At 42.1% G+C, this 14,485-nt stretch overlaps 1 protein-coding gene across 1 annotated transcript in view; it reads left to right on the top strand.

Annotated features, from left to right (window-relative positions):
• The window catches only part of LOC107295568 (N-acetylated-alpha-linked acidic dipeptidase 2), a 50,049-nt gene that overhangs the window by 17,181 nt on the left and 18,383 nt on the right, over nt 1–14,485 (top strand). Inside the window, exons 2-8 of the mRNA XM_015824880.1 lie at nt 2,089–2,200; nt 3,179–3,365; nt 5,139–5,240; nt 6,966–7,091; nt 8,562–8,748; nt 10,213–10,306; nt 12,965–13,063. Of these exons, the coding sequence (XP_015680366.1) occupies nt 2,089–2,200; nt 3,179–3,365; nt 5,139–5,240; nt 6,966–7,091; nt 8,562–8,748; nt 10,213–10,306; nt 12,965–13,063 (907 nt within the window). The remainder of the gene's footprint in view (nt 1–2,088; nt 2,201–3,178; nt 3,366–5,138; nt 5,241–6,965; nt 7,092–8,561; nt 8,749–10,212; nt 10,307–12,964; nt 13,064–14,485) is intronic.

The following is a 14,485-nucleotide window of genomic DNA, read 5'->3' as shown; positions in this document are numbered from 1 at the left end:
CCAGTCCCCTGATCATCTTTGTTGCTCTTCTCTGTACTCTTTCTAGAGTCTCAACTTCTTTCTTACATCGTGGTGACCAAAACTGGATGCAGTATTCCAAGTGTGGCCTTACCAAGGCATTGTAAAGTGGTATTAATACTTCACATGATCTGTTAATGCAGCCTAGCACTGTGTAGGCTTTTTTGGCAGCTGCAGCACACTGCTGGCTCATATTTAGGTGATTGTCCACTAGGACTCCGAGGTCCCTCTCACAGTTACTACTATTGAGCAAGGTACCCCCTATACTGTACCTGTACATTTGGTTTTTCTTGCCTAAATGTAGAACCTTGCTTTTTTCACCACTGAATTTCTTCTGCAGGTCCATATCGCTTCCTTGATGTATAAACAAGAAAAGGAGAGAGAAAGAAATAGCTGTAAACAAATAATCTGTTTGAGTTAGAGCTGAGTTGAGCACATAGTAAGCTGTATGTAGTTTCTCCAAAGAGTTTGCAAAGTGTCTCTTTCCTGCCAAGGTGAGCTGAACTCTCTGACCAAAATAAGCCAAAGCAAATGATAAATTAAGTCTTACCAGTTTCTTTTCCCTCCTGAAATAATTCTCGGAGATGCCACTTCCTTGTCCTTCTTCCCCAGCAAATAAATTTTCCAGATGTTGCAATCTAATCAAGAGAAACTTTACTCCTTTATTAAAAAAGACGCCCTCACGATGCTGTTACTCACTTCGCCCCAGCCAGACTCCAGTAGCAAAACATTCTGCAATTATTTCTTTGCTGCAATTTTGTTCCACATCGGTGGAATCACATCTGTTGCAATCCTGGTGACAGAAATGCAATGCAATTTGCACTGGCATGTTATTTGCTTGTTTGTATCCTGTCTTTGTTATTTTGACAAATAGCCGAAGGCATGGAACATATACTGTATAATACTACTTCTACCTATTTTCCCCACAACAACCCTGGAAGGTGGGTTGAACTGAGAGAGAGGGATTGGCCCAAAGTCACCCAGCTGGCTTTCATGGCTAAAGTGGGACTAGAACTCACATCCTCCTGGTGATTGGCCCAAAGTCACCCAGCTGGCTTCACGGCTAAGGTAGGACTAGAATTCACCAGCTTTCTAGCCTGATGCGTTTAATCACTAGAACAAAGTGGCTCTTTCCCCCAAATTCTCTGTTAAAAGAAAACATAATCTTATGACTATCACTGAGTGTTGTATCTTATGACTTATGATGATTGTATTTTATGAGTATGATCATAAGGTCAACTTGTTGCTTGTATGTATGCTGAGAGCTTATGCACTGAAGACAAATTCCTTGTTTGTCTGGTCACACTTGGCCAATAATGAATTCTATTCTATTCTATTCTATTCTATTCTATTCTATTCTATTCTATTCTATTCTATTCTATTCTATTCTAATGCTCCAATCATCAAGTATCCCTCTTACCATTCCTAGACAGCAAATATTTTCTGCTTTTAGCGTAAAGTAGCAGCTTTTGCAGGATTACCAAGAATTGCACCGCTTCTCTCTTAAATTTCAGAGAGCACTAACTCGAGCATGTTGTAATGCTCTCCCTACAGCAGTCCTTCAGGGCTGATACAAAAAAGTCCCAGATGTGCTGAGATTGTGCCCCTGTGGACAAGGGACCATTAAAACCACAGCTTGTGTTCTGTTATATTGTACCTTCTACAAGGATTCACGGACTTATTTTATAACTCCCTACCTGCTATAATACCTGGGAGATTCTGATCTCTTTTATGTATAGCTGTCACTGTGCGATCAATATGATCTTTGAATGTAGGGTAAATTCCACTGTACTGTCTCTAAATTAGGTTGCTCATCTATGATCTCACTTGCTACTATGTCCTGTCCTGTTTTATTTATTTAAAGTTTTATTTTTTAATTCTGGTCCGTGACTGTAATAAAAAGTTGATTGATTGACTGATTGCATCACATCTTGTCTACATGTCTCTTTTAGTTGACATGATTGATTTTGGGTTATAAGAAGGGTGTAGAAGGGGGTTGGACTAGTCCCTTCCACTCTGTTAATTATTGGGAAGGAATAAAAGATTTATCCTCTTGTTCTTTTTTTGCAGGTTGGTTGGTGAAAACCTTAATTGGGCCACATGGCACCAGCGAGGTCTTTGTAAGTGTAAGAAGACAACTTTTTTCAGAAATGAAGGCAGAAAATATCCAGGGCTTTCTACAGTAAGTCTGCCCTTTCGACCACCTACAGCTGTTATTGTTGTTGTTGTTGTTATTATTATTATTATATAGGTTTTGGAAAACAATCTAGGGTGGGCTGATCATGCATTCATATATACACACAGACATACTTTGCCTGAGACAGATAGATAGATAGATAGATAGATAGATAGATAGATAGATAGATAGATAGATAGATAGATAGATAGATAGATAGAGATAAATATATAGATAGATAGATATTCAAAATTTTGTGGCTGACCAAGAGTTAGTGGGAGACTAGTATAGCTATTTCAAGCTCTTTAGCTCTCATCAGAGCTTGAAATAGCTTTACTAGTCTCCCACTAACTCTTGGTCAGCCACAAAATTTTGAATTTATAGTGTTCACAGTATGTGATGTCTCCCTGTAAAACATGCTCCTAGATTGGAGCAAAATGCAGAACAGACTGATTTATATTTGGTAGACCGGGTGCTCCACCCAACAGATAAGATAGAGATAGAGATAGAGATAGAGATAGAGATAGAGATAGAGATAGAGATAGAGATAGAGATAGATAGATAGATAGATAGATACATACATACATACATACATACATGCATACATACATACATACATACATACACATATACATATACAGATAGAGATAGAGTGTATATATAATGGTTATTATGTTGACAACTTACATACACACACGCACATACACACACATATACACATACATATACACATACATTACTGTATACATATACAAATACATGTAGTTCCTCACAACAGTTCGTTTAGTGACTGTTCAAAGTTAGATCACTGAAAAAAGTGATTTATGACCAATTTTTCACATTAACAGCTATTGCAGCATCTCCATGGTTACGTCATCAAAATTCAGACACTTGGCAACTGACTCATATGTATGACGGTTGCAGTGACCTGGGATGATGTGATCTTCTGTGCTTTCACCCTGAGATGGCTTTTCCTTTTTCTAGCTCCTTCACCAGATTCCCACATGTGGCCGGAACAGAGCAGAACCTCCGGTTGGCTAGGCAGATCCAGACTCAGTGGAAGGCGTTCGGCTTGGACACAGCAGAATTGGTTCACTACGACGTCCTCCTTTCTTACCCAAATCAAAGCTCTCCCAACTATGTCTCCATTACTGATGATGGCGGGAAAGAGGTACAGCAAGCAGGTTGTGCCTTTTTCTCTGAGGGAGCCCCCAAGGGAAAAACTAGGTGGAAGTCTGTGGGGCAGCAACACCTAAGATTCCTCTAGAACAGGGGTCTTCAAACTTGGCCCTTTTATGACTTATGGACTTCAACTCCCAGAATTCCTCAGCCAGAACTCCCAGAATTCCTCAGTCCGATGGGTCGGACACGACTTCGCAATTAACAACAACAACAACAGGGCAGGGATAGGCACCCTTGGCTCTTTTATGACTCGTGGACTTCAACTCCCAGAATTCCTGAGCCAGCATAGCTCAGCTTGGAAACCTCTCCATTTCCCCTCAGCATGGCTGGCTCAGGAATTCTGGGAGTTGAAGTCCACGAGTCATAAAAGAGCCAAGGTTGCCTACCTCTGGGCTAGGGGAAAGAAAAAAGGATTAGGAATTAAATATGTATTAGCATATGTAAACTCAGGCAGCACGTTGGTTGAAAAATTATTATTGTTTGTATGGGGAAAATGAATAAAAAGATTATATATAAAAAAAGAAGTTGAGCCTTACTTCAGGAGCACTTCAGAGATAGAAGTTTCCCCAAACAGATGCCCTCAAGATGAGGAGGGCCTACAACTAGGTGGGTGGGCCTACAACTCCCAGAATTCCCAAACAGCATGGCCAATGGAATCCTGGGACATGGCCCACTTCACTTCTGAGAGTTGTTATCACTTATGTCTGGAGAATGTAAGTCTGAGAAAGGCCTTTGTGCAGATAAAAATGACAAATGTAAACATTAGCGGAATCATTTTTTTAAAAAAAAATACAGGAAACTTTAAACACGAGGAATTTTCAAACATAATAATAATTTTTATTGATGTTTGCTTTTCACCGGTAATGAATGTCCACCTGAAGAAAAAAAAAGATAAAGAGTAAAAAGATTTGACCTATGGCTATTTTTTTTAAATGATGGTAATTCTGATATTTCAGCAAAAAGGAGAAGCACCCTTCTAAATCTTTTACATGGCAGTTATAACCAATTGGAAAGTAAATCTGATTGAATTGTGGATATGTCTTCTGACTTCATCACTTCTGAGCAGAGGTCTATGAGGGCTACATTTCTGTGTGAAATTTGAATATAGATAGATAGATAGATAGATAGATAGATAGATAGATAGATAGATAGATAGATAGATAGATAGATAGATAGATAGATAGATAGATAGATAAACAGACAGATAGATAGATAGATAGATAGATAGATAGATAGATAGATAGATAGAGATAGAGATAGAGATAGAGATAGAGATAGAGATAGAGATAGAGATAGAGATAGAGATAGAGATAGAGATAAAGATAAATGGATATGGATATGGAGATAGACAGACAGACAGACAGACAGACAGATAGATAGGTAGGTAGATAGGTAGATAGGTAGTTAGATAGAGATAGATAGATAGATAGATAGATAGATAGATAGATAGATAGATAGATAGATAGATAGATAGATAGATAGATATAGAGACAAAGAGATAGATATGGATATATGGATCCATATATCTGATGATACATGGCAGTTATAACCAATTGGAAAGTAAATCTGATTGAATTGCGGATATGTCTTCTGACTTCATCCCTTCTGAGCAGATGTCTATGAGGGCTACATTTCTGTGTGAAATTTGAAAATCAAAATAGGAACCTTCAAAAGAATTGTAATTCTAGGAGCCTGCCAAGTCTGCAACCTGTCATTTCAGCTTTCTAATGAAACTTCTTCTGTCTTTTTCCTTTGTGAATAGATTTTCAACACATCATTGTTTGAGCCCCCGCCTGAAGGCTATGCAAATATTTCTGGAGTGCTGCCACCTTATAATGCTTTTTCAGCACAGGGTGAGCCACTGGTAAGGATTTGATAACATTTATTTAATATTTAATATAAAAATGAATTTGATACGGTAATGATAACAAATAACAAATAATAATAATAAAGTTGGAAGGGACCTTGGAGGTCATCTAGTCCAACCCCCTGCTCAGGCAGGAAACCCTATACCATTTCAGACAAATGGCTGCCCAGTCTCTTCTTAAAAACTTCCAGTGTTGGAGCATTCACTGCTTCTGGAGGCAGGTTGTTCCACTGGTTAATTGTTCTAACTGTCAGGAAGTTTCTCCTTAGTTCTAGGTTGCTTCTCTCCTTGGTTAGTTTCCATCCATTGCTTCTTGTCCCGCCTTCAGCACTTTGGAGAATAGCTTGACTCCCTCTTCTTTGTGGCAGCCCCTGAGATATTGGAACACTGCTATCATGTCACCCCTCGTCCTTCTCTTCATTAAACTAGACATACCCAATTCCAGCAGCCGTTCCTTATATGTTTTAGCCTCCAGTCCCCTATCATCTTTGTTGCTCTTCTCTGTACTCTTTCTAGAGTCTCAACATCTTTTTTACATTGTGGTGACCAAAACTGGATGCAGTATTCCAAGTGTGGCCTTACCATGGCATTGTAAAGTGGTATTCGACTTGTCTGGGAGTTGAAGTCCACAAGTTGTAAAGAGCCAAGGTTGCCCACCCCTGGTCTAGACTCTCCCTTCCTTTTCAGCCTTTCAGCCTTTTGATATTTGACTTTGAATTTGGGATACATCTAAGGCTTTAGGGTATACCAAAGAATATGGACTGGAATCTGGAAAAGTAGCTGCTGTGTATTGGTGGGATTATTTCTTCCAGCAGCATCTGTTAGGGCTGGGTCTGCAGCCTTGACAACCTTAAGACTTGTGGACTTCAGATCCCAGAATTCTGGGAGTTGAAGTTCACAAGTTTTAAAGTTGTCAAGGTTGCAGACCCCTGTGTTAGGGGACGCATCAACATCTGAAAAATGGAAGGTGAAGCATTGCAATCAAAGCCCTCCTCGTGTTGTAGGTGTAGTGACTTTGTCCACACGTACAAAAAGTGGATTTTTGATTGTGACTTTGCAGCTGGCATCTGGCAGATTTGTGCCTGCCCCTAAAAAGAACCATGAATTCTCCCTAGTTTGTGTGTTTTGGTGCTTGTTCTCAGCATTTGATAGTTTTCATCTTCAACCTTGGTTGATGAAGATGAGACCTCTGTGGAGGTTCTTGGTCATCCATGGTTGTTTCAAATGTGCTTTCAAAATGGTGACTGGTCTTTCTTGACTTTTCTTGGAGACATTTCACTTCTCATCTAAGAAGCTTCTTCAGTTCTAACTAACCAGTGGGGAATGGAAAGGATTTATACTATTTGCATTTAGCCAGGCATTAACACTCTCAGGGTCATTAAAACCATCTGGGATTAATGAAGATAAGTCATCATCTTTCTCTGAAGATGAGTCATCTCAGGAGACCACACAACACTCAACATTCTGTTGTTACTTTCTAAGTGTGTCTATGGAGACTGCTTAAATGTTCTGTAAATAAAGATGTTTGCTTTGCCATATTGCCAACTTTTAATAAATCATTTCAACCAAAAAAATGAGATAGGAGGAATCAAATGGGCGTTTATGGGGATATTTGCAGTTATGATACAGTTCTCTGTATAAGTGAAATAGATTCCATGTGTAGTAGTAAATTAAATAAAATTAAGCCCCCCAAAATGTTGTTTTTGTTTCCATCCTAAAAAGGCCGATCTGGTGTATGTCAATTATGGACGCACAGAAGATTTTTTCAAGTTAGAGAGAGAAATGGGAATAAACTGCACAGGAAAGATTCTAATTGCTCGATATGGAAAAATATTCAGAGGAAACAAAGTAAGTTATCAGCATCTTCATGGTTTTCTCAGTGACGATACCACCAAGAGAAATATTTTAGTGTCTTTAGTAGGGCGTTGCTTAAATACTGCACATGTTTTCAAAAAAAGAAAACGATCCAAAGTGATCCATTTAATTAATTCAACATGGTATTTTTGAAAATATGTATGGTGCAATCCTCAAAAATAGCTCACTCATTTGTGGCGGAATGTTTGGTGAGAATTCAGCTGGCGTTTTACAAGTCATGGGAGCCAAGCCATTATGTTAAGCTGTAGTAGAGGCAAATTATTCTCAAGACATTGGTTTAGCACGTAGTCCAGACTAATGCTATTCTGATTACCAGTTGGTAGTTGGGCTGCCTGTATGAGCACACCGAACCTCACCTGAATTTCTTATTTGTGGATGTCAGCTCAGCTTCTACCAGGTTTTCCTGCTATACATGCACAGAAACACACAGAGGGAGAGGGAGGGAGGAAAAGAGAAGGAAAGGGAGGAGGAGAGGGAAGGAGGGAGGGAGGGAGGGAAAAAGGAGAAGGAGAGGGAGGGAGAGAGGGAGAGGAAGGGAGGAAAAGAGAGGGAAAGGGAGAAGGAGAGGGAGAGGGAGGAATGGACTGGAGGGAAAGGAGGAGAGAGGGAGAGAGGGATAGGGAGAGGGAGGGAGAGGGAGAGAGAGGGGAGGGAGGGAGGGAGAAAGGAAGAGGAAGGGAGAGATGGAGAGGGACAGGGAGAGGGGGAGAGACTAGAGGGAGAGAGAGAGAGAGAGAGAGAGAGAGAGAGAGAGAGAGAGAGAGAGAGAGAGAGAGAGAGAGAGAGAGAGAGAGAGCTCTGGCCTAAGAACCCAACTATATTTCATCTCTTTTCTTGATTTCCTCTTACAGCACAAGTTGGCCATTTGTGGTCCTATTGAATGCATTGGAGTAGTCCAGATTAGAGGAATGGGCAAAATTAGGCTTCAAAATGGATTTGTGCAAAGGCATTCGCAAGAGAACACTGTGAATCTAGGGCAGGGGTAGGCAACCTTGGCTCTTTTATGACTCGTGGACTTCAACTCCCAGAATTCCTGAGCCAGCCATGCTGAGGGGAAAGGGAGAGGTTTCCAAGCTGAGCCATGCTGGCTCAGGAATTCTGTGAGTTGAAGTCCACGGGTCATAAAAGAGCCATGGTTGCCTACCTCTGATCTAGAGATAGTTAACACCCAATCTGAGGACGTGCTGGCAAATATTCACCAACAACCGGGTTGCTATGTTCTGGATTAATTGAAGTTTCAAAGGCAACCCCGTGTAGAGTGTCTTATAGTAGTCTAGACCCATGACAATCAGGGCATGAGCTATTTTTTGGGGGGGTAAATACGGGAAGCCCTCCAATTCATGCACACCAACCCTTGGCGTCCTCTTAATCCCATTCACGCTACTCCCGAAACTCAAGGGAACGCAAGAGCGTTTTGCTTCTTAACAGTTGATTTTTCTGCAGGTTAAAAATGCCATCTTGGCAGGAGCGAAAGGAATTATCCTTTACTCTGATCCTGCAGATTATTGTGCGCCTGGGGTCAAACCCTACCCAGAGGGCTGGAATCTTCCTGGACAAGGAGTTCAGCGTGGAAATGTGTTAAATCTAAATGGCGCAGGAGATCCTCTCACGCCAGGCTATCCAGCCAAAGGTCAGTGTCCATAGGCCCACATATGACACTCCCTTTGGGAAGGAAAGATCAGAGCTTGTTGATGTAACGTTTGCTTTCCATACACAGGCAGTCCTTGACTTACGGCCACAACTGAGCCCAACATTTCTGTTGCTAAGTGAAATAGTTGTTAAGTGAGTTGGGCCCCATTTTATGAGTTTTCTCGCCACAATTGTTAAGGGAACTGCTGCAGTAAATCTGGCTTCGATCATGCAACCATCGTAAATATGAACTAGTTGCCAGGCATCTGAATTTTGATCATGTGACCATGGGGATGCTGCAACGGTCCTAAATGTGAAAAACGGTCCTAATTCCCTTTTTCTTCAGTGCTGTTGTAACTTCGATGGTCACTAAATGAGCTGTTGTATGTTGAGGACTACCTGTAATAGTGGTCAGTTACAACTTTTGATCACTTCAGATGAAGCTGGAAGATACTCTCTAAGTTCTTTGAAAAAAATGTGAACATACTCTTTAAAATAGGTCCTGTAGAGCAGGGCTTTTCAACCAGTGGTACGGGTACCACCTGTGGTACATTGGCACCTGGCAGGTGGTACGCGACCATCCTAGAAAAGTGGTAGCAGGGGAGGGGAATGAGCTGAACCGGTGGCAGCACCGCACAAGCCTGAGTGAGAGATGGCTGGAGCTGCAGGGCTGTCAGGGCTCAGCAGAAGCACCAGGATCAGTGCTCCTTCGGTACTGTCAGGGCTCAGCGGAAGCGCCAGGATCAGCACCAGGCTCCAGCTGGAAAGCAGCACTGATCCTGACGCTTTTGCTGAGCCCAAAATAAGTGCCGATCAGCTGGAATGTTGCAGCCTCTCCAGGGTCTTGTGATTTACATTCAGATGCTTGGCAACGGATTCATATTTATGACGGTCACAGTGTCCCAGGGTCATGTGAAGTGACCAAAACCTGCTGCAACCACCCAGCAGATGAGGGGAATAAAAACCAAACACCCCCCACCCCACCCCCACTGCCAATCCTCAACAGAAATGCTCACAACAATGAAAACCTCGGACAGGAGGAAGAGTGCCGCTGGGTGGGCAGGCAGGTGTCTTGCTCGGCTGTGGCTTGGGGGGCACTTTTTTCAGTGCCATTGTAACTTCAAACAGTCACTAAGCGAACTGTTGTAAGTCAAGGACTACCTGTACTTTATCACTTTTTTCCTTTTCTTTTTTTTTGGTCATCATGTTTTTGACACCTTGCTAGGCGACTGGTGGTACTCGGATATTGCCATATCCTAAAAGTGGTACAATGGGTGAAAAGGTTGAAAAGCCCTGCTGTAGAGCAGGGGTCCTCAACCTTGGAAACTTTAAGACTTTGTGGACGTCAGCTCCCAGAATTCCTCATCCAGCCAATGATTGCCAATGGAGGACTAAGTACTGCTAACCCTGATTGCACGTGTTCATATCCTACTGATCTCAAACTTTTATTGATTTTTTTTTTCAGAATACATGTTCAGACTTGACGTTAGTGATGGGGTGGGAATCCCCACCATTCCAGTACACCCCATTAGTTACCACGATGCTGAGGTTTTATTAAGGTATACATATTAAATTATGTTCGAGACTTAACGTGAACTGGAAAATCCATGGATTTTGAAAATCCATGCCTGTTTCTTGACCTGGCTCACTTTAAAGCAGGGGTAGTCAACCTTGGCTCTTTTATGACTCGTGGACTTCAACTCCCAGAATTCCTGAGTCAGGAATTCTGGGAGTTGAAGTCCACGAGTCATAAAAGAGCCAAGGTTGACTACCCCTGCTTTAAAGGGCTGAAAGCTCACCCAGCCAGGAGGTGGGTTTGGTGTAATGGTCAAGGGTGCTGGACAAGAAACCGTGAGTTCTAGTCTTCCCTAAGGCATGGAAATGACTTTGGAACAGTCACTCATTCTCAACAGGTAGTCCTCGACTTACAACCATAATTGAGCCCCAAATTTCTGTTGCTACTGTGTTTCCCCCAAAATAAGACCCAACTGGAAAATAAGCCCTAGCATGATTTTTCAGGATGCTTGTAATATAAGCCCCACCCCAAAAATAAGCCCAAGTTAAGATCATCAGCTAGGCCAGGGGTAGGCAACCTTGGCTCTTTTATGACTCGTGGACTTCAACTCCCAGAATTCCTGAGCCAGCCATGCTGAGGGGAAAGGGAGAGGTTTCCAAGCTGAGTCGTGCTGGCTCAGGAATTCTGGGAGTTGAAGTCCACGAGTACTAAAAGAGCCAAGGTTGCCTACCCCTGAACTAGACAGATGCATTTAGTACCGTATTTCCCTGAAAATAAGACCTAACCAGAAAATAAGCCCTAATGCATCTTTTGGAGCAGAAATTAATATAAGACCCGATCTTATTTTCAGGGAAACACTGTAAGTGAGACAATTCACAGGGTTGTTGTTGGGATATAAACCACTGATTGATTGGTTGATTGATTGATTGATTAGCTTTAGTAGTCACTAGACTCCAGAAATACTCTGGGCAGCATATATTTAAAACAGAGTCAGTTTGGTCCAGTGGTTAAGGTAGACTTGAAAGTGAGAGACTGTGAGTTCTAGTCCCGGGTCCCCAATCTCCAGGTTGCGACCCACTACCGGTCCGAGACCTGTTCAAAACCAGACCGCGGGAGAGATGGGCAAGGACACACACATGAAGCTCTAGGAGCGCACTTGAGCGGAGGGTGCTTGTGCTCGCGCATGAATCTGCACTCATGCGAGCGTAGGGTGCTCATGCATGAAGCTCCATTCGCACAAGTGGAGGTTGCACATGCTCACTGCTCACATAAGTAGAATTCTGTATGCATGCATGTGCCTGCCACTCACACACACACCCTTGTGCTGGGCCAGGCTGCCAAACTGGAAAAGATGACTTTGGGCCAACTACTTTGGGCCCCCTGTAGAATGCTCTCGATTCTACAGGGGGATGATCCTATCATACAGCATCACAGTCTGGTTTGGAAGCATCACTGCTTCAGACAGGAAGGCGGTGCAGAGAGTGGTGAAGATGGCCGAAAAGATCATTGGCAGTTCCCTCCCTCCCATCCAGGACATGGCACAGAAGTGCTGCTTGAGCAGTGTCCGCAAGATTATCTGGGACACTACCCTTCCTCTTCACGGCCTGTTTTCCTTGTTACCTTCTGGGAGGAGGCTTCGTGGTATCCGTAGCAGAACATCCAGATTCAGCCATAGTTTCATTCCATACAGCATTAACCCTGTGAACTCTCAAGCTTCCTCCTTCCATTATATATTCAAGATGGACAGTGTTTAATATTTATTTGTTATGTATATGTAGGGGTGTGGGTCTATACATATGCTGTACATAGTATGTTTTAGGTGTGCGTCCTGCATCTGTTTCACTTTGAGATGAGAGCGGGCAACTAAATTTCATTTTTGATGTGTGCCGTTGTGCCCACAGTTAAAAAATGACAATAAAGGTTATCCTATCCTATCCTATCCTATCCTATCCTATCCTATCCTATCCTATCTTATCTTATCTTATCCTATCCTATCCTATCCTATCCTATCTTATTTTAGCTTAGCCCAACTCACCTCACATCATAGGGTTGTTGTTGTGGAGAGAAATTGTGTTGGATATGTTCATTGCCTTGTGTTATTTGTAAAAAAGAATAAAGGCAGGATATAGAGAGTAGAGGTTTTCCCTGTCCAGTTGTGTCTGACTCTAGGGACAGTGCTCATCTCTGTTTCTTATCAGAGGGAGCCAACGTTGTCCACAAAGACGTTTTCACGGTCACGTGGCTAGCATAATTGTATGCCGAGGCTCACAGAACGTGGTTACATTCCCACCGAAGTGGTACCTATTTATCTACTTGCATTTGCGTGCTTTCAAACTGTTAGGTGGACAGGAACTGGGGCAAGTAACGGGGAGCTCACTCTGTTGCACAACACCCAGGTCTCAAACCTGAGCTGTCAGCTTCCCAACTGACAAGCTCAGCGTCTCTAACCACTGAGCCATCGCACCCCTTGAAGGCGGGATAAAACGAAATAAATAAAAATAAAAAGCAACGGAAAGAATCTAAGCGTCTGGATAAACTGCACGCACAATCAGTCAGTCTGAGTTCCACAAAATGTCCTATCTTCCCAAGGCTTGGGAGGACAGCTATTTTTTTTTTTAAAAAAAACGTTATCAGGATGGGAGATAAAAAGTTGTCAAAAAACGTGAATAAAGACAAAGAAGGTTTTTTTTTGTTTTTCCAGATTCATGGGTGGTTCTGCAGCTCCAGACAAGAGTTGGAAAGGAAATCTCAACGTATCGTACAATGTTGGGCCTGGATTTTTAGATCACTATTCCACAAGGTTAGTTCTAACATTTTTTTTTAAAAAAAAAATCATTTTGCTTCAATTGCTATCCCAACTGGGCATATCCACTTAAAGCGGTTTTCATTTTCTGAGAGACCATTGTCTGCCTTAGGGGCTGGGTGAATGCAGGGAGTCCTCCGCTGACGGCCACAACGGAGCCCCAAATTTCTGTTGCTAAGCGAAACATTCCTTAAGTGAGTTTTCTCCCATTTCACGAGCTGTCTTGCCACAGTTGTTAAGTGAATCATTGAAATTAAGTTAGTAACCTGGTTGTTAAGTGAACCTGGCTTCCCCATGGTCTTTGCTGGTCAGAAGCCAACTGAGAAAGTTACAAATGGGACACGGCAACTGCAATAACTACATGTTGCCAGATGCCTAAATTTTGAACCTGTGACCATGAGGACGCTGGAATGGTCATAAGTGCGAGGACCAGTTGCAAATCACTTTTTTTCCACTACTGTTGTAACTTCAGATGGTTACCAAACAAATTGGGGGTTGGACCAGATGACCTCCAAGGTCCCTTCCAACTTTATTATTATTATTATTATTATTATTATTATTATTATTATTATTATTATTATTATTATTATTATTATTATTATTATTATTATTATTATGGATCATCGCACAGTCAGCCAGATGTTCAGACTGGATTTGACATTTTGTCTACCTATCGAGTCCTTCCCAAGGACCTGGGATAGGCAGATGTGGATGTTTTTTTATTATTATTATTATTATTATTATTATTATTATTATTATTATTATTATTATTATTATTATTATATGGTTGTAAATCAAGGACTACTTGTACTTACTGAAATATACTATGTAAGGTTTACATGTTGCAATCAACTGGATGGCTAAATCAGTTGCCCTAGAACAGGGGTAGGCAACCTTGGCTCTTTTATGATTTGTGGACTTCAACTCCCAGAATTCCTGAGCCAGCATGGGGGAGCTTTGGCTCCTTCATGACTCGTGGACTTCAACTCCCAGAATTCCTGAGTCAGCATGGCTCAGCTTGGAAACCTCTCCCTTTCCCCTCAGCATGGCTGGCTCAGGAATTCTGGGAGTTGAAGTCCACGAGTCATAAAAGAGCCACGGTTGCCTACCCCTGCCCTAGAACATGGGTGTCCATCTTGACGTATCACGACTTTTTTTGCATTGTTGGAACTGGGGTGGGCGCAGCCTTAATATGATGCAACTGGCCTGCGGGTCGGCAGTTTGTCACCCCTGCCCTAGAAGATTTGTTACGCATGCATGTCAGAGCAAATCCAGCTAATTTACAAAACAGATAACAACTGCAGAAATTAGGGCTGGCAGGATCAAATTATCAGTATTGGTGCTAGTAATTGATGGTTCATAGGGTAAAACGATGTGAAGTTGTTTCGTTGCTTGGATAGTCAGTCTTGATTTGCGAAC

This window comes from Protobothrops mucrosquamatus, unplaced genomic scaffold, assembly GCF_001527695.2.
Source record: "Protobothrops mucrosquamatus isolate PMUCROS unplaced genomic scaffold, P.Mucros_1.0 scaffold2405, whole genome shotgun sequence".
Taxonomy (NCBI): Eukaryota; Metazoa; Chordata; class Lepidosauria; order Squamata; family Viperidae; genus Protobothrops; species Protobothrops mucrosquamatus.
Note: the sequence above shows the minus strand (reverse complement) of the source record. Positions and strands in the feature narration are given on the sequence as shown.